General features: G+C 24.4%; 2 protein-coding genes, 2 long non-coding RNA genes and 1 other non-coding gene across 16 annotated transcripts in view; 3 read left to right on the top strand and 2 right to left on the bottom strand.

Annotated features, from left to right (window-relative positions):
• The window catches only part of LOC107999980 (zinc finger SWIM domain-containing protein 8 homolog), a 79,322-nt gene extending 73,295 nt beyond the window's left edge, over window positions 1-6,027 (top strand). For 8 of the 11 annotated variants that reach the window (XM_062073666.1, XM_028667604.2, XM_017060098.3 and 5 more), the window contains exon 22: window positions 26-6,027. In XM_062073666.1, the coding sequence (XP_061929650.1) occupies window positions 26-92 (67 nt within the window). In that variant the 3' untranslated portion in view covers window positions 93-6,027. The remainder of the gene's footprint in view (window positions 1-25) is intronic. The other 3 variants (XR_009829479.1, XR_009829478.1, XR_009829477.1) reach the window with 3 other exon arrangements.
• Window positions 6,028-6,332: 305 nt separating this feature from the next.
• LOC133665980 (uncharacterized) lies at window positions 6,333-14,005 on the bottom strand. 2 transcript variants are annotated; one of them, XR_009829485.1, is made up of 2 exons: window positions 13,722-14,005; window positions 6,333-6,648 (listed from the first exon to the last, which is right to left on the bottom strand). It is a non-coding gene; the product is annotated as an uncharacterized LOC133665980 (long non-coding RNA). The 2 variants fall into 2 exon arrangements; XR_009829486.1 differs by lacking the exon at window positions 6,333-6,648 and adding an exon at window positions 9,063-13,642 and having other exon boundaries at window positions 13,722-13,948.
• Window positions 6,564-6,645, top strand: Trnas-aga (transfer RNA serine (anticodon AGA)). Its single transcript has one exon. It is a non-coding gene; the product is annotated as a tRNA-Ser (tRNA).
• On the top strand, window positions 13,919-22,932 carry LOC108000000 (alanine--glyoxylate aminotransferase 2-like). The gene is made up of 10 exons (XM_017060116.3): window positions 13,919-14,042; window positions 14,121-14,187; window positions 15,650-15,750; window positions 15,824-15,942; window positions 16,263-16,497; window positions 19,847-19,940; window positions 20,102-20,310; window positions 20,415-20,640; window positions 21,214-21,612; window positions 22,539-22,932. Exons 3-10 carry the CDS (start codon window positions 15,686-15,688, stop codon window positions 22,641-22,643), a joined length of 1,452 nt encoding a protein of 483 aa, XP_016915605.2. The 5' UTR covers window positions 13,919-14,042; window positions 14,121-14,187; window positions 15,650-15,685; the 3' UTR covers window positions 22,644-22,932.
• Window positions 20,329-21,262, bottom strand: LOC133665984 (uncharacterized). Its single transcript, XR_009829490.1, has 2 exons — window positions 21,190-21,262; window positions 20,329-21,120 (listed from the first exon to the last, which is right to left on the bottom strand). It is a non-coding gene; the product is annotated as an uncharacterized LOC133665984 (long non-coding RNA).
• Window positions 22,933-23,982: the final 1,050 nt, after the last annotated feature.

Below are 23,982 nucleotides of genomic sequence, written 5' to 3'. Positions count from 1 at the left end.
ACTAAAAATATAATTTTATTTCTAGATCTCAATCCTGTACCAAAGAACTGTGGGCACAAATTAACGCAGCACTACAGCAGAACGGCAAATGACACAGAGCGGAGCCAGGCGTGACGTGGCTCACTTCTCTTCCTCATCCTCCACCACCTCCGCCACCTCCTCCACCAACGACAACGACAACCCTTGTGCTTCAACACCAGCATCCCTGTCTTTCTCATCCACAGAGCTTCGCATGCGTTCACGGGCTGGCTACCCTCGATAAGCTGGAACAGGATCTCCATAATGTGCATCGTCGACGTACAACCGTCGCGCCGACAGTGGCATCGATCACAAATGACCATCGGACCATCAGAGCTAGGGACGGCCGATAATCGCTTTTTATCTTCAACTTTTTTGAGGAATAGAAAACATAGATCGATTCCACTGAAGGGAAATATATATATATATAACTTTTTGACTTTAGTTAATGTATCTGACTAATTGAAAACGAGAAAAAGGGAGAAAGAGAGAATTTAGAGAGAAAGAGCGTGCGCGAGAGAGAGTATGATAATTATACTTTTAATTAAGAATACGCGATGTGTATGAATGATAGAGAGCAAAAGGAATGACGTCAAGTTTTGCAGTCAACATCACCGACCGTTTTTGAAGATCGAGAAACGATATGTATGATGTGGTAATGCATCGAGACGTATCGTGTTGCGTACGTCAATCGCTAAAGGCACCATATTTTTTCTGCGTTTGAAAGAATAAAAAAGAAAATAATAAAAAAAAATATATATATAAAAATAAAAAGTAAATATAATAAGAAAAAGGGAAAAAATAAAGACGAAACATGAAAGCATGATAGATAAATCAAAATTTCAGGTTTCGCCAAATGCGAGCAATTATCAACGGAAATTTTAGAGAAGAAATCGTTGATTTAATTCACTCGCAGAAACCTCTTTCTCTCACTTTAGTTAAGTCTCGATGAACGTCTTTAGCCTCGATTAGATAGGAAATTTTATTTTTCATTCATAGATAGGATGAATTGTCTTGCGTTTTATTTTATTTTTGTAAACGAGTAAGCAAATTTTTAAAATATCGATAACGCACGTCTATTTATATAATGGAAATAACGAACAAGGTCCGATTCGTTAATACATAAGAAAGCGACATACTTTACTTAAATCATTGAACGTCGATGAAAAAAATTTTTTATACAAAAGTAAAAATAATTTTTACTTCTAAAATGGCGACCGACCTCGTCCAACATTATTACCACCATCACTACAGTACCAATTTCCTTACTTATTTTTTTTTTTTTTTCCTCTATTAATTTACTTTGCTATCGATTATACTTTAGTTCTCTATCTGAATTTCCTTCTATTTTTTTTTTTTTTTTTTTTTTTTTTTTATATTGTAGGCATATGATATACACGTTCGCATATTCTCGTTTTTTGTCATTGGTGACAATCTATAAACGAAAACATGATCTCTGTAATTTTAAATTAAAATAATTTGAAGTATAAATAAAGCAAAATTATAGCTGATATTGATGATTCGAACTTGAGCCACCTGTCCATATTGCGTCTTGTTACATAAAAAAAAACAAAAATCAATAATTTCTAAATGTATACCTTGACAGTATTCATTTTCTATTTATGTCATTTATGCATTTAGTTATATTTCCTTTAAAATAAATGTTGCTTTTATCAATCCTTACATCCTATCATCTATCACAATGTTTAAACATTACTTATTAAGCATCATGTAAGATATTGATCAGTAGATACTTTAACAAGTAATAATATTTGTTTATTTATTGAGAAATTTGGTGGCTACAAGATAATTTTCTTAATCAATTGATCTTTATGTATCATATAATTATCTATTAATTAATAAGAAATCTGAATTAAAATAATCTTGATAATATTTAAAATTTCAATTTTAAATATTTATTCTTGAAAGTTCAACCAAATATCTAATGTTTTAAAAATTGCTCCTTTTATCTTGCATCATATCCTTCTTATTTTGCAAAAATGTTAATTATTATTGAGAAAAAAAGATATAAAAAAGAAAGTCTTAGAATATTAAGTAAAGAATAAGAAATTTAATTTTTAAAATCTAGAAAAGAAATGTGATGTCAGAAATGTATATTTTTTTTCCTTATAATTTAATTAATATATTAAATTATTTCTTTTTAACAGTGCCGAGCGACTGAACGTATCGTAGATAGTAAGAAGAAAAGAAACATGAAAAACATCATTGCGTTAGCTCAATGTACTCGTGTTCGAGATTGGAAAATGAGAAGAATAATAGTAAACTGCCACTAATTAACAATACCGCGACAGTGGTTATGGAAAGAGAGCAATATTTTAAGTGTTTTAACGCGATACCATGAGCATTAACAGCATAGTACTATTTCATGTTTCTACAGAGTTAAGGCTCCAGAAAAGACAATTCAATAAAAATCGATTTGTCGTTAAAATTTTCTTATTTCGCTTCAGTACTTGGTAATTTAAAACAAAAACAAAATTATATATAAAGATTATGATAATCTTTCAATTTTTCGTTTCTATAATATAATTTATCATTTACTATTTAAACGATCTAAATTTTTTACATTATTAATATAATTATTAAAAAAATTATGAGATAAATATTTATAAATATAAATATTTATAAATAATTGTCAAAATTATTTTCAATATATCGACGCAATGATAACATTTTTCAAAAATATGACGTAATAAATTCTATAAATAAATTTTATTTAAAGTTTGAATTACAAATATTTCTTCGTTTTTTTCTTTGAACAGAAAGAAGTAATCGATGAGCCTTAACTCTCGTAAATTCCATCCACTTTAAAACTGACAGGTAACCATAACAACATAAAAATTGTACAAATAATTCACATTTCATTCGTAGATTATGAATTTACTTACGATAATACGTTTTGCTTGTCATCCTTCAATACATGAAGTGATTCGATATCGAACTTTTGATTGATTTTACGATCGAATTCGATATATATTTCCATCGAACAAGTATCGATCATTAATAAATCTTGAAACAGAATCGATTCTGTCATTATCGAGTAAAAGAAAATTTTAAGAAATAAATTCATTAAACAATATTAATTAATATTAATTCTTTTACTCAATAGATATATTGCATTAAATTATTTTATTATCTATTTTTTGCGATACTATTTAAAATAATAATTATTCCATGCTATAAAATAATAATTATTCCATGGAATATTATTTCATTCGATCGTGGATTTGACAAAATTTTTATGACTTCGATAGATTGTTCGATGTTACACATTCTTCATATTGTAATCTCGAATAAAAATTGTATAAAAAATGCTATTTTTTATGCTTCAGACTTATCATTTCGTTTCATCGATCGAACGATTTCTCGAATCATTTCAAATCCACGAAGAATTTCAAATTATCGTAAAATAATTAAATTGGGTGACAAGATATGAATGTATATTTCATTTCCTGCCCTATGTATATATATATGGACTTGAGCTACAATTGTATGATGATTTAGGTGATAAAATTGATCCATAAGCGAAGTAGTGTTTGCTCTAGGCCCACTTCTGCGTGTATGCATATTACGATATCGATTAATAGCGATTATCCATAGGCGTAAACAACCTTACTAGCCTACTTAGTGTTTAGAGAACGATTCTAGCGATTAACAATCCCATTTTTCACACAGCAGAATGCAAGACGTTGATCAGTAACTGGAAATACTCTTTTGAGGATAAATTGTAAAGGAAAACAGAAAAAAGATCCCAAATTCAAACGTAGAACTGCTAGATTCCCTTTGCTCCCCAAGTGTGACGTTTTTTCAAACGGAACTTAGGTTAGAATAAGCCAAATCTAGAAACTATGAACGGTTTGTGAAAATATTTCAAATTGCTGTCTCAAATGATCATAGGATAATTGTAATTGCTATACTCGAACATTTTCGAGTTAGTTTATATTTTAAATCCTATAGATTTTTTTTAATCCATATTATATATTTGTGATTTTTTTTTTTTTTATTAGATCGATCGTTCAATATTCAGTCGATGCGACAATTTTATGCTTAAAAAATATCATATTAGAAGAAAAACGCTTTTCTATCTGAAACTGCAAAGAATTTAATAGTTCATTTCCTTTGATATTTTATATATGTTCAGTGAATGTTCTATAATTTACCAAATTCTAAAGTAATTAATTAAAAATGAATAAATCAAAATCTATTAACTGAAAATATTACAAACCAAAGATATTAAAGATTCAATTATTTTTAATTTGTCGCAAACAAATTTTGACTGGTATTGATCGATAAATTACAATTAATCGATTTTTCATTCTGTTAATTATCTTCAACAAATAGATTATTATGATATTTATTAAAATATTTCAAATATCTTTAGAACATTTTCTGAACATCGTTTATTTTATATTTTTCAGTTTTAAATAAAAAAAGAAAAAATACAGAAGAAAAAAATATATCGGAAGGCGATAAAGTATCTATTTTTGCACTTGACTGAAAAATGCTAATGAAAATTGCGAAGAAAAAAAAATAATAGACGAAGAAGAAGATAAAAAAAGTTTCCTCTTAATTCCAAATATTTGGTCATTTGATAGAAATTAAAGATTCTCTGTGACTCGATCTTCTATGAACAAAAGGTACATATATTTATACGTAGATTAAAAAAAGGAATAAAAGAAGAAAGTGGAGATATGAATGTAGGATGATGATAGAAAAATCCAATGTTCGTCAATAATCGCAGATCGTTCTTTCTTGTGCGCGGACAGATTGATAGAACTTTTTTTTATTCGAATAAATATGAATAATTACTTGATAATTAATCGAATAATCGCTATAGATCAATGCTATTAGCATCGATCTTCAATTGAGATCGCGGCGGGATTGTAAAATTTTTGTCTAGCTGTTATTGCAATTCGAATTGCACTAAAGCTTTGTAGAAACACAAAATCCGATGCATGACATCTTAAATGGAACTGTGTGAAATTGATTTTGTGGAAATACTAATCCCAACATTCTGATTTAAAGAAAAAATCGACAGCTATAAGATTGTACATATATGTTTACGGCCATATTACACTAATAATAAGTATCACAAGTTCTTAAAACGTGTGCAAATTAAAATTATTTGAAGGTTAAATAACCTCAAAGATAAGATCATCAGGAATTTTTTCTTTAAAATCATATATTTCAAGTGATGTGAAAAATAGACCCTAAGAAAAATAACATAACCTAATGAAATAAACAATTTTGTTTAAATTGTTTTTCATCTCTATCAGATGATTGATATAAGAAAGAAAAATGTGCACGTTGATTCAATGAACGTTGAGTTCATAATATTATAAATTGAAAGAAGTAAAAATGATAGAATTTCTGAAATTTTCAATAATGTTTAGATTCTCGAACATGTAGCAGATTATGCAATTCCGTGTTCAGTTAAAGTATTCGAGGTTAAGATATTATCTTAACAGTTTCTTGTGAATGCAATTTTTGGAAGTATATAAATATTCAAAGAAATGGAAAAATATTTAATTCTCCATAAAATATACATTTGACGTAATATTGAATAATTGTAATATGTATTTGCTTTCAAAATGAAAAGAATAAGTTCTTTGGATTGTGAAATTGCGTTACGATAAATGATATTCGATCGTTTCATTGAATTTATTGCAAATTTTATTCTTCACTGTTAATCAGATGATAACTATCTAGTGTTTATTCTATTTATAATTTCCTTCTAATTTGCATTCACCGGACAGAAAACACTGTACATTATAAGCGTGTCATTTTTTCGATTGTCCTAAATTGATGTAATGCAAAATATATGAAAAGGAAAAATAATAACGAGGTTAATTATCTCGAGAAAATTTTTTTAGAAAAGTATGAACAAAATTCTATTATAAAGCAAGTCATTTGATTTTGCTGTACTTAATTAACATAACTAATCAATATATTATAATGTCTATTAAATAAATTTCGATTTCTAATTGCGTTCTTTATCTGTTATCTTTCTAATGTATTAATCCACTGAAATACAATTTCTCATTTCACTAATTAATCTCCCTTTATTCCTCTATCATCCTTTTAATTTACATCTTTGTTTGTTATTTTATATTAATTATTGAAAAATAAAATAACTACAATCCAATTAAAATTTAATTATCAAATAAAATTACATCATGAATCTTGAAATTTAAAATAAAATGGTTAATATTTTTATTATTTTTATTTTAGAAATATCCTAGTTTACGATTTTCGTTTTTAGATTTTCAATTTTGAATTAAATTATCGATAACTTGTCATTTTAATATTCTAATATATTTTTCTTAATATTATACAATTAAAATATTTGTAATTGCATTTTCAAGAGAAGTAATACTAATCTTTTTTGAAATATAATAAAATATATTTCGAGAATATAATATTCTATTATATATTTTTATTAATAATTATTTTCTAATATATAAAATATCTTTTTTATTATTTTATATTACTATAAAATTGTCAATTTTATAAAATCTAACATCAAAGCAGTCGTGGCCGAGTGGTTAAGGCGTCTGACTAGAAATCAGATTCCCTCTGGGAGCGTAGGTTCGAGTCCTACCGACTGCGATTCTGTGAACAAGTAATTTTTTTATATTATTTATAAAGTTTTTTTTAATATTCAATATATTTTTCATAATTTTTTTTTCAAAAAATTTAAGAAAGAAAATTAAATGCAAATTCATAAATATTAAAGTTATTTTATTTTTATAATATATATTTCAAGTATATTTCATTTTACTAATGAAATAGCAAATGTTGTAAAATATTGATAAGAATATTATGCTTAGCTTTCAATATTTTCAAAATAAATTTTTAATTACTAGCATGTTAAAAAATATGAAACTGAAATCAAACGGTTTCGAAACAGTCCAGTCTTTCATTATCTTTTACAAACAAAACCATTTACGTAATGCGACTAAATTTCTATTTAATTTATTATTCTTCGACGATCAGTTTTTTCGCAACAAGCTTAATTCAATAAATAAATTGAACGAGTTGAACAAGATTAAATTAAAACAAACAATTGAAGAAATCTTGGATTATCCACGATCTTTTATCTTTCATAATAATCTGGATAAAGTAATCTGAATAAAATAAAATTAATCACTGATAAAATAGCAAGTGCAGTAATATTTCTATATTCCACAAATTATCTCTAAACATCAAAAATATTCAAATTTATCTTAAAATTCCCATTTGGTTGCTATTTCGCGAACTCTGATTATTTTCATGTATAGTTCCTCATCGATGCTTTCTATAGAGAAAATAATGCACTATTTATTCAAAATATTCTGTACGAAACAGTCGCCAAAGATTCTTTTCGTACTGATGTTGGACGAAGAGGTGATCGACATGGAGAAAGAATTAAACAACTTTTGGAATGAGGAATATCCATATATAGTCGCTTTAAAAATTTCTCCATTGTTATCTTTGATATATGTTTATCATTATAGAAAATATCCATCAGAGTTACACATCATGTTAAATAAGAATGTTGAACTACCTGATGACTTATCGTTCATATTTCACGTGATAAAGAATAGTAAAATTATCAGTGAAATTATCGATTTAAAAGGTGGTATTTTTTTCAATAGAGAACTGAATCGAAAGTTATATAAATTTTTCAAGATAAAGACTAATCTTTAGATAGAAAGGATTTTCGTTGCAGAATTATTCGAGAACGAGAATTTAGAGATTATAAATCAAAACGAAAATTATTTATTGACACACAAAAGAATGGTACTAATATTTTTCATTGCTCGCGTATTTATTATTTTTATATTCGTAATTATGAATTAGTCATTGGAAAAATATAGAAGAAGAAACGAGTGAAACTAATACATTGCTTTATCGCTTTATTGTAGCATAAAAAAATAATTGATTAAATTTTCAAATTTTCAAAAGCAAGTATTTACGAAATATTTGCAAAAAATTATTCAACGTATTTTGAGTAATAATAATTGCAATAATTGCACAATCATAATGTATTATATAATCATGTATTTTAAAGATTATTTATAGATATTTATAGATATATAGATTATTATAAATATTTATAAATATATAGATTATTTTTTTACATGAAGTTATTGTATTCGATCATTATATTCAGTTTAAACATAAAATATTTAATTAGAAAATGATATATCCAAAGAAAAAATTCACAAACGCGAACAATTGAACTATGTCAACTTAATATTCCTCTAACTATCAACCTCTGTTATGCGTTATCAATAAATTGAGGCGTTATTGAAAGATTATGGTATTATATAATCGTGTCTATAACATTCTGATGCAGGGACAATTCCATTCCTTCGATTAAAGATTGATTTTCAAACTAAAAATTCAATGGAATTTTAAATAAAAAAAAATTTTGAATTTTGAAATTTCACAAAACGAATTTTAATTGAAATTGAATCTTTCAAAATATTGAACAAGTTATCAAAGAATAGTCATAGAATAGAAAATTTATGATTTACTACAAGCTCATTCCGCTTTAATGCATTCGTATCATCAAAAAATATGCTATCAATGAGCAGATATGTGTAGCATGACCTTTGAGCAAGTAGAATACATAATCTCGACGAGGAACATGCCGTTTAACCAATAGTCTCTTATAAAACAATTTTCAATTTGCTTACCGTCTAGAAATCAACATGAAATGAAACTTGAACGATCTAGGAATCAAATTCGTTATATCGAATGACAAACAGCGAATTATTTACAATTATGTACTCTCAAAAGCATTTAGATATTGATATAACTTTCATTTGTACATTCTATATCTAAAATAAAATAATAAAAATTTTATGAATATTAAACTATTTATTAATTAAGAAAGTGAACATATTTTCTTGTTACAAATCAAATAGAAAATAAACTAGAATCATGAAAATTAATGATCGTGTTTCATTTCCCCTAGGACGTTTCAATTATTTAATCATGATTCAGGGACACAAGATATTATAAGAAACAGTTGGTATGTGATTTTCATTCAAAATTTATTTGTTAATATACATATATTTAACTATTATAATGTATTTTTTGTATTTTGTATTTTTTATTTTAAATAAATTTTTTTACATATTATATATATTCTGTATATTTTTTTATATTTGAATTTTTAATATAAATGCAAAAAATACTTCGACACTCTGCTTATAAAATATTTACATTATTAATTTGCATAATTTTTTTATCGAAGATACTTCAATGAAATGTGGAATTTTTTTAAATTATACGTTCCTTCTATCTACGTTTATAAATTTTTCCATTCATCAAAGACTTCTTCTTATATATAATAATTCTTATATATAACATATAAAGAGAATTAATAAAGAATATAGGAAAAAATTATTTGTATTTAAAAAATAAAAATCATTGTTCTCAATGTTAAAAAAATTTATAAATATTATAAATATTATATTATATAAATATTAAAAAAAATCTACATTTAAGTTAAATTTTAAACTATCTCTCATAATTTTTTATATTCAAGATAATCAATAAACAATCAATAATAACAATAATTATTTTTTTGGTTTACGAAGAATTTAATTTTTGAGTTATTTTTATTTGACTTTTCAAAATTTCGAATTATAAAAGTAGGATATTTATAAGTAGTCATAAAAAAATGATTCTTATCTAGTTTATCTCTAATATTAAAACTTTATTATTAATTATTTTGATAATAAATAAAATCTTCTAAAAATTCATTTGTAAAGAAAAATTTCTACAAGATATCAAATAATATTTATCGACGACAATTTAATCAGACACGTTCTATTTCTTTTTCCGTTTCCGTTGGCACACAAAGAATTTTTATCGAAGTACGAATGTTCCTATTTACAATGAATGTAGTATTAGAAGCTGGATATCATACAATTATCAATCAGATTAACTGGCTGATAGCAAGCTATCACGTGCGTATCATTATCATCCACGTGCGGCACGTGCGTCGTACATATTTTTGCTCGTGTTATTGTTTGCGATCGTCGTTGATCTCGTGCATAGAAAACCGTCATCAAACAAAGTATCCGATTTTATAGATGAAAGACGAAGAAATAAAATATTGATGAACACGACATTTTTTTGTGAAATTAAATAAACATATTTAAATTAAAAGATGCTTTGTTTTAATTTACATTATACTAAGTTTATTAAAATATGAAAATATTAAAATATGAAATTGATATATGATATATTTTTCAAGATGTGACGAATCATTTAAAGATCATTACTTTTATTGATTTTTATATGATTTTTATTGATTTGTTATTCACTACAATTTTGTAATTCATTACAAATTAGCAAATATTTTTTCCTATATAAAGATAATTTTGAATAAGCATATAAAGATTAGATTTAAAATGAATTAAAGGAAATTATCATTTATTCATTTTAAAATACTAATTTATAAAATCAAGAAAAAAATATGATTGATAATAAAAATTAAAAAGATCAAATGATATGTTTAAAAATTAAAATTTCAATAATAGCCATTTAATTTTCCCAAGTTATCTTTGTACTAAATCTGAAAGATTAGAGGCAATGTTTTTACAATATTAAAAAATTTTTATATTTTTCATTTCTTACACTATAACTAAAAGGTTATCGTTATCATTTTTTTATTTTTTATGATCTGAACTCATCTCAACGAATTCTATTCATATTCTAATTTTCTTCTTGTTATTGGGTCATCTTCTACGTAAAATTTTAATATTGAAATAATATTGCTTAATTTAAAATTCTATTAAGGATAAAGGTAAATACGTTTACGTATATTGTATTTGAAATTCATTGATCTACTAAGAAGCATGCGAAATTTCTAATGTGTAAGTATAAATCATATTTCATTGCGAACTAGATAAGACCAATGATTGAAAACGAGAACATCGATAGCAGTTTGCATGGATGGAAAATTTCTGAGATGTTATAGCAGAAGAGTGCAAGAAAAAGAATCATATTCGTAAATATGGAAATTGAGATTTTCGCAATGTTGAAATATAAATTTATTACTTAAGAAGATTTGAGTCGTCTCTTTCGTTTCTTCAAAAAAAATTACATTTTAATTACTTAATTGAGCTTGATATTAAATTAAATCTAGGATTCATAAATTTTCTTTAATTTTTTACAAACAGTATGATTTATTTCTTTAACATTTTAACAAACAAAGAACGTGATTTATCTCTTTAATATTTTAACAAATAACGTGTTTTTAACATTTTAATAAAGTCTACTTGTTTTAAAAAAAATAAGTAAAATAATAAATAATTCTGAAATTTTAAGTTTTTGAAGTTAATGAAAAATTTAATTTTAAATTTTATTTTTTACTTAATTTAAACTGTAAGAATAAGCAATTTCAAGAGAGAAAATTATTCTTTCTTATTCTAAAAAGTTTGTTATTAAAAATATTAGAAAAAGGAATATGAATCGAAAATTTATCAAATTTATCACTCTAGTTAACCGGTTTTGTTCAACGATTTGCACGTGCGATCGATGAATAGACTTGTTCATATTTGTTTGCACCGATATCACGAACAATGATAGCGATGAAAGCGGTCAAGAAACTTTCCATTAGAAATATCGATTTAGAGAGAATAATGTTTTTATCAAGTTATAATCATAATTAGAATTACGATTATGATTGGATATTATATTATTATAAGAAATAAAAACAATAAAATTGTTCGATAAATAATAAATATCATAATTATGAAAATGTGTGAGTGAAAGAGAGAAAGAGAAGGAAAGAAAGAAAAAAATCTAAAAATAACTTATGATCAAAAAATAGAAATAAGAATTTAAGTGACGGTCTCATCAAAGGATTATTATAAGTAAAATTGATTTGATTCGTATAAAACATTTATTAATTCAGTGACTCAATTTCACTGAATTTCAAACTATAGTGATTAAATTAGTTTTCTGAAACATTAATCGATGTAAATTTTCGATTGGATAAATTTACGAAATATTTATAAAATCTTAAATATTTTTTAATAATTTATCGAGAAAAAATAATTGAATTTTAAATTTATTTGGTTATTTGATTATTAATTTATTGTATATCACTGTTTGAAAATGTTTGAGTTATGTAAACTTTGCCTTCAGCAATTTTTTTCATTGCAAAATCGTAAAATCAAATAGATTTATTTGTTTTGCATGTTTTCGACAATAATCTATAATAAATGTTGTATCATTGTGTAAAAATTTTTCTAAATTTTAAAATATTAGTATAGGTAAACTTTTATTTTATTTTGTTTCATAATTTAAAAAAATATGACTAAGTTATCATTAAAAGAAAAATAATCTGATAAAAAGTTTTTTAAACAAATTATAATATTATATTTAAAATTAAAAAAAGCTTAATATTTTAAAATAATGACTTTAAAATACAATTAAGAAAAAATTTATTTTAATAACAGATAATCTTGTAATAATATTATTATAATCTTTTAATTACAAATATATTAATTTCTTTGAGATTATATAAACTGTATTTGATAAATTTAATCTGCTAAATTTATATGTTGATCACACGATATTTATAAATAATAATTATAATTTGAGAAACTTGAGAAACGTGTTCAAATATACATATTGAAAATTTTATCAACGTTAAATAGTTTGCCAGTGCTTATTTATATAGAGTAAAGCTGATTAAGCAAGAATTAATTTAGATCTCTAAAAATTTAGAAATTTTATAATATAAGGAAATTTGACGAATGCTCAAGAAAGAATCTTTTTTCACGAATGAAATTTTAAAAATTAGCAAAAATTCGAAGATACTAAAGCAGCTTAAGAAAATTTTACGAAAAAATTCGTGTTCTTTTTTTTAATGCTTTTTTATTTTAGGTAAATTATTATTGTTATTATTGTTATCGTTATCATATAGATAAAGAAAAAATATAGCAATGTGAAGTCTATAGTTCAAAATGATAATAATTACTAATCAAGAATGAATATCAAATTTTTTTTATTGTAACATTATGAAGAGTAAATATATTATATTTACAATATAATTGTAATTGAATAATTAAAAATAAAAAAAATGAATTTGATTGAATTCATAATTTATGTGTGAAAATTTCATTTAAAATTTTGATTAAAGTTACTTGAATTTAATTTTATGTAATATAATAACGCTATTATAATTATGTAATTATTGATGCAATATGATATCAATAATACGATAATAATAAATTATGATATGATAATAATAGCAAGCAATTTCGAGAATTCTTACTGTAATTAATATATATATATAGTTTCATAATAACAATAAATAAACTACGTTGTTTAGTACTATTATTTGCAATATGACATAAAACACATTTTACGTTTCTTTTTCATGTTAAAAACTCTATTTTAACCTTTTCGTTATCGCAAATGTTTAAAATTATATCAGAATTGTTTCAAAGATTGAGAAAGTTTTAATATTATTATACTTTTATTTTAAACTACGATGACAACCGTTAATTTTAATTTATCATCTTGGACACTATTCTAATTGTTTGTTTACTTTAACTGTTCTACCTTCTACTTTCTAATGTTTTCTTTTTAACTGTTTTAAAAAACAATAACAAAAAATCACTACAAATCACTTTGGAAGAATTTCATGAAAAATTAACAATCTTACGCACACTTATATGACGATTCTTTTTCCCAAATCATTTACTTTCAAACATTTCCACTTCAACGAAACATAGCCGTTAAAAATATGAATTACCACAAAATATTGAACGTTGCTTTATTCCTTTTTGTTTACTATTTTTTTTGTTTAATCCAATAATGTTTCGCAGGTTTAAAAAACACGTGAGGATGAGCGTTAAAAATACTTGATAATCGAAAAAAAAAAAGAAAAAGGAAAAAAATATCTCAATTGATTAAGATCTTCGATGCGTACGCGTGCCACGAGATTGACGACTGCCATGATGAAATGGTGGGGTGAGAGAGGCAAGAAGGTGAGTGCGCGCGCATTATTATCCCCACCATTCCGGCCGAAAATTAGCAACGCACTATATATGACGTCACCGGACTAGGTCGCGGCACTCAGCTGACAACTGTATTCGGAACAACCGTGACACTGCGATTACCTCAAGCGTTCAGGTACGATCTGGCTGATTCTGTTCCTCTCATTCTAGTAAACGTTTAACTTCAAGACCTTTAACGTGTTTTCTTCTTTTCTCTATTAATCATTGTTTCATTCTTATTATTTTTACTTATAAGCTAAGACTAGAGTTGGACAACTTGTCAAATTTGTTTGTTTTCTATTGTTCTTATAGATATGTATTGATTCTTTGAGGATTTTTATATAATAGAAAATATGAGGATACAAAAATAAAAGTTTTATATTATCATAAATTTTTTAATTTTTATTTATTTATTTTTTCATATATTATTTATTTATTCTATTTTTCTTTTTATTTTTTAAGGATATATATAAGCTGATTTCTGTAAATTTATTTTTTAAATTGAATTAATGATTCTTGAATTTCTTGAATTTATAAGATATTATAATATATAAATAAATAAAGAATTTTATAAATTGTTATAAATCGATTATTATTTTTATTAAGATTTTCAATAAAAATTTTAAAACTTTGTATTGTATAAATAAAACATGATATATAATGTTCAATGGATCATAATGTATAATGATATAATAATAAAATATCAGAATATTATTTTATTAAAAGATTTCATTATTAAAAGATGAAGAATGTTTATTATAAATTTTTTTTTACCATTATTACCATTATTACCAATATTTTATCAATCTTGGATAATAAATAATAAGTATTTTACATACCATTAAAAATTATTGAAATCTTTGAAACTAATTATAATAAATATTTCTTAATCCTAACGTAATATTTAATTCATTCATGTATTATTTTGATTATTATTTTTATCATAATCAGATTTGATCATGTATATAATAAAATCAAGTTTATATCATGATATAAATATCTTGCTATAAATGTACATACTTTTTTCTATATTTAAAAGATATCTTTTCCTCTTTTCATAAATTGATTGTACTGAAAAAAACATTGAACGAGACAATATATAAAAAAGATTAATATTAATATTATTTCGTAAGTTATTTATAATATAATAGTAAACAAAAGATACCGGATATAATTCATTATTGCTCTTGAATAAATATCTATTCAAATAATGTGAAAGAAATTAGTCATCAATAATAATATTTCGCAAATGTTTTAAAAAACTATTAGAAATTTTATTTTTGAAAAAATTCAATATTATTGACAATTCATTCCATGTTTGACAATGACTTAAAATTAAATGCAAATGCATATGCATGAATATCGCTACGAAATGAAACGATAATCGTTTTAGACAGATTTTCTATCTTCAAGAAATTTATGATGTTTCTTTTACTACGTACCCCTTTCATGCCATGTCTCCCCTATATAGTGAAATACTTTGACAAGTTTATTTTAAAAATTATCATGCTGCAAAAATTAGAAAATGTGACCTATCATATTTTTCCTCCGTAAACTTCATATGTGATAAATCATTAAATGTTATCACGTTTTCTTAGGATTTAATCAAGAATTCTATTAAATCATTATCAAACATGGCCGAATCATTGGAACAGATGCCGAAATCAGAAACAATCCGACTTCGAGACCGATATATTGGGTAAATATTAGATTAATTCTGCGTTCTTACTTGATTATCACGTTATCATTCCATGAAAACGATCGTTTTACAGACAAGCATGTAAACTGTTTTATAAATCGAATCCCTTGAAAATCGTCCGAGCTGAAGGACAATACATGTATGATGAAAAAGGATATCGTTATTTGGATTGCATTAATAATGTTGCTCATGGTAAGAGAAAAAATTTTAATCAATAATCATTTGATGTATTTTATTTACAAAACAAATTCTTTTATGAATTTCGTCTTATTTTTTTTTATTTTAAAAATTTATAAATTTATATGGAAAATATGTTCAAAATTTTACCATTAAAGCAAGTTAGAAATCATTAAAAAAAATTATCAAGAAAAAATATTTTTATTAAAAATTTTATTGACAAAACAAAAGTTCAAAATTCTAACAATCTAATTAATTAGCATTTATTAAAAAAAAATTATTAAATTATATATTTTTTTTACCTTTTAATTACTAATAAATAATTAAATTTACAGTGGGTCACTGTCATCCAACAGTAGTACGTGCAGGTCAAGAACAAATGGCTCTTCTCTCTACGAACAGTCGTTTTCTGCACGATGATTTAGTTATTTGTGCTCGTCGACTGACTTCCCTTCTTCCAGAACCATTATCTGTCTGTTTTCTGGTGAATTCAGGTAGCGAGGCTAATGATTTGGCACTTCGTCTTGCTCAAACTTACACCAATAACAAGGATATGATCGTTCTTGATCAGTAAGTCATTATGTTAAAAATGATCAATAGAATGTTTATGCATTATTCATGTTTTAATGAATATAATATTTCACACTGATTCTATAAAATTTTTCTATAAAATTATTAAAAAAATATTATAATGAATTTTATTTTCACTATTTTATAAATTTTTATTAAAAACAATAATTTTCAAAATATACGTGTATATGGAACGTATTATACATATACGATATGTAAAAACATAAGTATATTCTATTTATAAAGAGAATAAATAGAATTTAATACTCGTGGCGCCATCTCGCGTTTGGACGCAGGAAGCTCCAACTACTTAATAGGAATACAGAATGTGCAAGGAGGTATTCGTGCGACAAGGAAAACAACATTGTGCGAGAAGGACGGAAAAGTCGTGCCACTAACTTTGGTTATGCGGCTCCTAATACCTCCAATATATCGAAAATACATTAATAATTAATTTTTTATTAAAAATTTCTGCACTTTTAAATTCGTATCTTGAAACTAACATCTTAAATGATGTTCTCATATAATTTTTAACTTTAAATTTTTTTCATTTATTATTATTAATAAATAATTAATTCATATGCGAATTAATGTTACCGACATGACGCATAACACTTCTTCTTCATTAATTTCATTATTATGAGATTTATTTCTAAATATAAATGCATGTATCTCAAACGTTGTTTCTTCCTCTACATTCACGTATAATTTTTATTCATAATTTTGTTGTTATTTAAGTGAATAAATTGATTGTTATTCGATCAATTACAGATCGAACATTTGCGACGTTGTCTATAATAATTATTAATAAATAATTAATGGAGAAGCATTTTGCATTAAAATTCATATGAGAAAATTATTTGAAATTCTATCTTTAAGATTCAAGCTTAAAAGTATAAAATTTTTTTCTAATTAATTATTTATTAATGAAAAAAGAAATATTACGCGTCACGTCGGTAACGTTAATTTCCATATGAATTAATTATTTATTAATAATAATAATTGAAAATTTAAAGTTAAAAATTATATAAGAATATTATTTGAGGTCTCAATTTTAAAATACGAATTTAAAAGTGCAGAAATTTTTAATAAAAAATTAATTATTAATGTATTTCGATATATTGGAGGTATTAGGAGCCGTATAACCAAAGATGGTGGCACGACTTTTCTGTCCTTCTCGCACAATGTTGTTTTCCTTGTCGCACGAATACCTCCTTGCATGTTCTGTATTCCTATTAAGTAGTTGGAGCTTCCTGCGTCCAAACGCGAGATGGCGCCACCGGTACTAAATTCATCTATTTAGTTTATTTCTTATGCGTAAAATGTATTTTGTCAATATTTTATGCAAAAAGGGAAGAAAAAAATACAATTTTAAGTTTAGAATTATTTATTTGTGAAGTATCATAAATAAATTCATTTATTAAATGTTTTAAAGTGAAAAAAAAAAATTTGTAGAAAAAGCTGTGTTGAAAAAATTTGTGACGCTATCTATAATAATCATTAATAAATAATTAATGGAGAAGCATTTTGCATTAAAATTCATATGAGAAAATTATTTGAAGTTCTATCTTTAAGATTTAAACTTAAAAGTGTAAAATTTTTTTCTAATTAATTATTTATTAATGAAAAAAGAAATATTACGCGTCACGTCGGTAACGTTAATTTTCATATGAATTAATTATTTATTAATAATAATAATTGAAAATTTAAAGTTAAAAATTATATAAGAATATCATTTAAGGTCTCAATTTCAAAATACGAATTTAAAAGTGCAGAAATTTTTAATAAAAAATTAATTATTAATGTATTTCGATATATTGGAGGTATTAGGAGCCGTATAACCAAAGTTGGTGGCACGACTTTTCTGTCCTTCTCGCACAATGTTGTTTTCCTTGTCGCACGAATACCTCCTTGCATGTTCTGTATTCCTATTAAGTAGTTGGAGCTTCTTGCGTCCAAACGCGAGATGGCGCCACCGGTACTAAATTCATCTATTTAGTTTATTTCTTATGCGTAAAATGTATTTTGTTAATATTTTATGCAAAAAGGGAAGAAAAAAATACAATTTTAAGTTTAGAATTATTTATTTGTGAAGTATCATAAATAAATTCATTTATTAAATGTTTTAAAAAAAAACTTGTAGAAAAAGCTGTGTTGAAAAAATTTGTGACGCTATCTATAATAATCATTAATAAATAATTAATGGAGAAGCATTTTGCATTAAAATTCATATGAGAAAATTATTTGAAGTTCTATCTTTAAGATTTAATTTTAGAAGTGTAAAATTTTTTTCTAATTAATTATTTATTAATGAAAAAAGAAATATTACGCGTCATGTCGTTAACGTTAATTTTCATATGAATTAATTATTTATTAATAATAATAATTGAAAATTTAAAGTTAAAAATTATATAAGAATATTATTTGAGATCTCAATTTTAAAATACGAATTTAAAAGTGCAGAAATTTTTAATAAAAAATTAATTATTAATGTATTTCGATATATTGGAGGTATTAGGAGCCGTATAACCAAAGTTGGTGGCACGACTTTTCTGTCCTTCTCGCACAATGTTGTTTTCCTTGTCGCACGAATACCTCCTTGCATGTTCTGTATTCCTATTAAGTAGTCGGAGCTTCCTGCGTCCAAACGCGAGATGGCGCCACCAGTACTATTTAGTTTGTTTCTTATGCGTAAAATGTATTTTGTCAATATTTTATGCAAAAAGGGGAAAAAAAAATACAGTTTTAAGTTTAGAATTATTTATTTGTGAGATATTATAAATAAATTCATTTATTAAAGGTTCTAAATTGAAAAAAAAATTTGTAGACATGTTGAAAAAGCTAGATAAAAGAAATTTTTTGAAAGAAAGAAAAAAAATATAAAAAATATATTACAAAATATAAAATTATCTAATTTAATTAATATGTAAAAATTAATTGTAAAAATTACATAAATTGAAGTTCAGTTTTATTTATTATATATGTTTATGTGCATTTAGATATATGATAAGATATGCATTCTGTAAATTTTGCATCTAAAATTATTTACATATGGATTTGTAGCGATAAAAAACATATTAAAATGAGAAATTATATGAAAACAAAAAACGAATCTTTTTTACCAGGTAAAATATTTTAAATTATCAAAGAAAATAAATAATATTAACGAGATAGAATAAATATATGTAAATATATTAGGTTAAAGCATAAAAATGGTATAATGCATTAATTATTTAAATAATTAATTCTAGAAAAAATCTAATTAGAATTTGATAGAACAATAGTACTGAAATGATGACAACAAGATACAATAAAATAATTTATTATTATTTTTTCTTACTATTTTTAGTGCTTATCACGGCCATTTGACATCGATGATTGATATTTCGCCATACAAGTTCAACCATCCAAACGGGCCTGGCAAAAAAGATTGGGTTCATGTGGTAAAAAAATTTAAATACAAAATTTCTATTGCTATATCAAGTTATTTAAACTATAATACTCAATTTATTGAATTATCTATATAATATTAAATTAAATAAATACTCGATTATTCGTTTATCAAGTGATATAAATTCTCCTATTTATTAATTTTTATTTCTAGGCACCTTGTCCTGATGTTTATCGAGGAAAATATCGTGAAATCGATTATCCCAAAGAAGATCTTGGCGTGAAATATGCCAATGATGTTAAAGATATTTGTCAGAATCTCAAAAATCAAGGAAAAGGAGTGTGTGCATTCATCGCGGAAAGTTTAATGTCTGTTGGTGGGCAAATTCTACCTCCACAAAATTATTTCAGAAACGTGTACAAGTAAATATATTTCGATACTTATTTGAATTATTGAATATCTTTATTATATATCGATAACGTTAATTATGGAATAATTAATGGAATAATAATTAATTGAATTATAGATATGTAAGAGATATTGGTGGTGTTTGCATCGCGGACGAGGTTCAAGTTGGTTTTGGAAGGGTTGGTAGCCACATGTGGGCCTTTCAACTTTATGGTGAAGACGTGATTCCGGATATAGTCACTGTAGGTAAACCTATGGGCAATGGGCATCCGGTGGCGGCCGTGATTACGACTCCAGCCATTGCTGAAAGCTTCAAAAACAGTGGAATCGAATACTTCAATACGGTAAGAACTTAAATTTTTTAATTTTAAAAAATTTTTTTGTTTTTTAATTTTTTTTAATGATTTTTCATATCCGTTCCATTATTATATTTTTTTTATTTATTTATAGATAAATGTCAGAATGTGTTTTCCTTGAAATCATTATGAAACATTTCTATAAATAATGATATTGATGTAAATTATCAGGTGATTCATGATTTATGATCTTCTTATCGTCTAATGTAATTGTTTTGCAATGAAACATGCTGCTCTCCTTAGTTAATATTCCAACTAATATTTTTTATTGTTTACAATGTTGCAATTGATTTGAAATTTCATACATTTTTTTATCTATGAAGTAATCCGTAGTTGGAAAATTCGTATAAATCTTGTATATTTTTAGAAATAATCTAATTTATTTATCCTATGTGAAGAAAATAATATGATAAAACTATTCTCCAATGTTTCAAAACACCAGATATTATTTTTATGAAAATATCTTTCCTATGTGATAAAATAGAATCAAAATTAATCTAATCATTTCTTTCGATCATGAAAAATCACTTAACTTACGAAATAAATTTCCTTGAATTCTAGTATGGTGGGAATCCAGTGTCTTGTGCCATAGCCAATGCCGTGATGGAAGTGATCGAGCGGGAGAATCTTCAAGAACATGCGTTGAAGGTTGGCAATCATCTAATGATAGAGTTAAGGAAACTTGCCAAGCGACGAAAGATTATCGGTGACGTACGAGGCGTTGGATTGTTCGCGGGCATCGAGCTGGTTCGTGATAGAATCGAGAGAACTCCAGCAACAGCTGAAGCCAAGCACGTTGTTTCCAGGATGAAGGATAGAAAGATATTGATAAGTAGCGATGGACCGGATGATAATATTTTAAAACTGAAACCACCGATGGTATTCACAATCGAAAATGTGAATCATTTAGTATCTATTTTAGACGAGGTTCTCGAGGAAGTAGATATTGATGTTGAAGAGGTGATTATTTGTGATTTATATATTAGTAGGATTATTTTTAATTTGAAGATAAGGGAAGATATATGTGGAGATTATTTATTTTAAAATTTTTGTTTATGAAATTATTAAAGATTTTGGATGATTTTTGTATTAAAGTATTTATTTTAAAATATTTAATTTTTTTATAATTATAAAATTGATATATTTCTTGTTATCTACTGTGACAAGTAATGATTTTATATAAAAATTTATAAAATGTAATTAATTTATTTTTTTTAAACTTGAATTATATTAGATATTATTATATTATTGATATTTTTACTAAAATAATTTTGAAAGGAAATAAGATATTATATAATTATTTCGTAACATTGTAAAAACATCGTGAGGATCGAAAACCGGATGTGAAGCGTGATAACTTTTCCACAACTTTTGCAGTTATTTTTTTGAAATGAAATGAAAGTATCTGACATTGCATACTGTGATAATATAGAAATAAAGATTCATATAGATATTTATATTCATTCAGATTGTATACTTCAGGTTGATCAATATCTGCTAAATTATTTTAAATTATTTAAATTAATATATTATTATAAATTATTTAATTTTTATAGATCATTTCTTACAAAAAATTCTCAAAAAATTCTTTTATATTATTTCAAAAGCAGATATATTAGTTATAATTAGAATTTTTCATAGAATCTAAAAATTAAAAAAGGAATAGATTATTATTACAGAAAATTTTCCATGTATAATTTATTAAAATTTTTTAAAATGGTTAAATAATTATTATTGATAATTATAGCATTGATTTCGAATTAATAACAAAAATTAAAAGAAAATTTATTAGTTTAAATCATAGGAAATTGTATAATAATCTATGTGAAAAAATTAATTGATAATATCAATATGCAATAGTTAATAATTAATTATATTCGTTTCAGAAATGCCAGTCCAGGGCGACAATTTTACAAGCCACAATCTCCAAAATGGACGTTGATACAGATAAATCTACGTGTCCAAGTGTAAAGCCATTGCTCGTTCGCTAATTAGTCATTAATTTAATTTGATGTTGTATATGTGTGAATTTATAGAATTGTACGTTAAATATATTTAAAATATTATCGCTCGTGATGTGAATGATTAAATCTGTTATGCATGTATTGGAATGGAAAATAATTTATATATGTATATGTATATACAAAAAGAATGTAAATGGACAGAGAGAGATGAGACTAAAATTGAGATTTGAGTATATAGCACAAAATGAATAAATGATATTGTGAAATATATTTTAATAAATATATTTTCTTTACGAATATAATTTATTTTTGTATATCTATTTGTCTATTTATTTTTACTATACCTGAATTATCATTAAATAATCATAAATTTGAAAAGGATATGAAGGAAAATATAAATTTTAATATATATAAATATATTTTAATAAATATAAATTCAAATTATTGGCATAAGAAGCTAATAGAATATAATAATTAAAATTAAAATCATTTCTAATTTCTATAATTCTAAATAATTCTAAATTAGAAAATGATACACCATACATTCGTCGATTATAACAAATTTTTTTTTTAATCTTTGATATATTTTTAATCTTCTGATAACGATATTGCGGTATAAAATTTAAATTTCGCGACTAATCAAGTATTTCATATATTTCTCTTTATTCTATACTATTAGGTAAAAAGAAAAAAGGAAAAAAAAAGCGGAGTACAGGATGTAAATATCTAGAATTCAAAGTTTAACATTGAAAATATCATTGCCGTGAACTCATGACACTCGTGTTATTTTATATATCATATTTTTTAATCAATCGTAATATTTACGAATGAAAATCTCGTGTTTACTTGCATTTATATTAACGATAAATTTTTTTTATATCATATTCATCATATTGTATCATTATCACATGCATTACGAATATTTCGATGATTTTGTGTCAAGATACTGATCAATGTATCAGAGAGATTTTTTTTTTTTTAATTATTAAAAGTAATCATAAAATTAAAATAAAATCTTAATTGTATTTTAGTCATAGTAATTATTAAAAATTATAAAATATTTTAAATTAAAATCTAGAGGTGAAAATTCAAAGTGGTAAGCAAAGATTAACTTTAAGATTAAAAATGCAACTTTTAAACTATTTGCTAAAAATAAATTTTTCACTTTTTTATGTAAAATTATGTTATGTAATTTTATACTTCTCGATTATATATTGACCTTGTAATCGCATCTTAAAAATCAATTTAAAGAAAACAGATATTATTATCACGCATTCGAAGACAATAATATTGAATCATTTATAGTTACATGTTTTTTTCAAAAGATATTATTATTAGCTGTTGTTACGCCAAACATAGATTATAG

This window comes from Apis cerana, linkage group LG4, assembly GCF_029169275.1.
Source record: "Apis cerana isolate GH-2021 linkage group LG4, AcerK_1.0, whole genome shotgun sequence".
Lineage (NCBI taxonomy): Eukaryota > Metazoa > Arthropoda > Insecta > Hymenoptera > Apidae > Apis > Apis cerana.
This window is presented reverse-complemented; position numbering and strand designations above follow the sequence as displayed.

Bases quoted from the DNA above. Each gene is read 5' to 3' on its own strand.
- LOC108000000 (XM_017060116.3), top strand. From the start codon at position 15,686: ATGGCCGAATCATTGGAACAGATGCCGAAATCAGAAACAATCCGACTT. The intron at 15,751-15,823 runs GTAAATATTAGA...ATCGTTTTACAG, and splicing joins CTTCGAGACCGATATATTGG to ACAAGCATGTAAACTGTTTT. The intron at 16,498-19,846 runs GTAAGTCATTAT...TACTATTTTTAG, and splicing joins GATATGATCGTTCTTGATCA to TGCTTATCACGGCCATTTGA.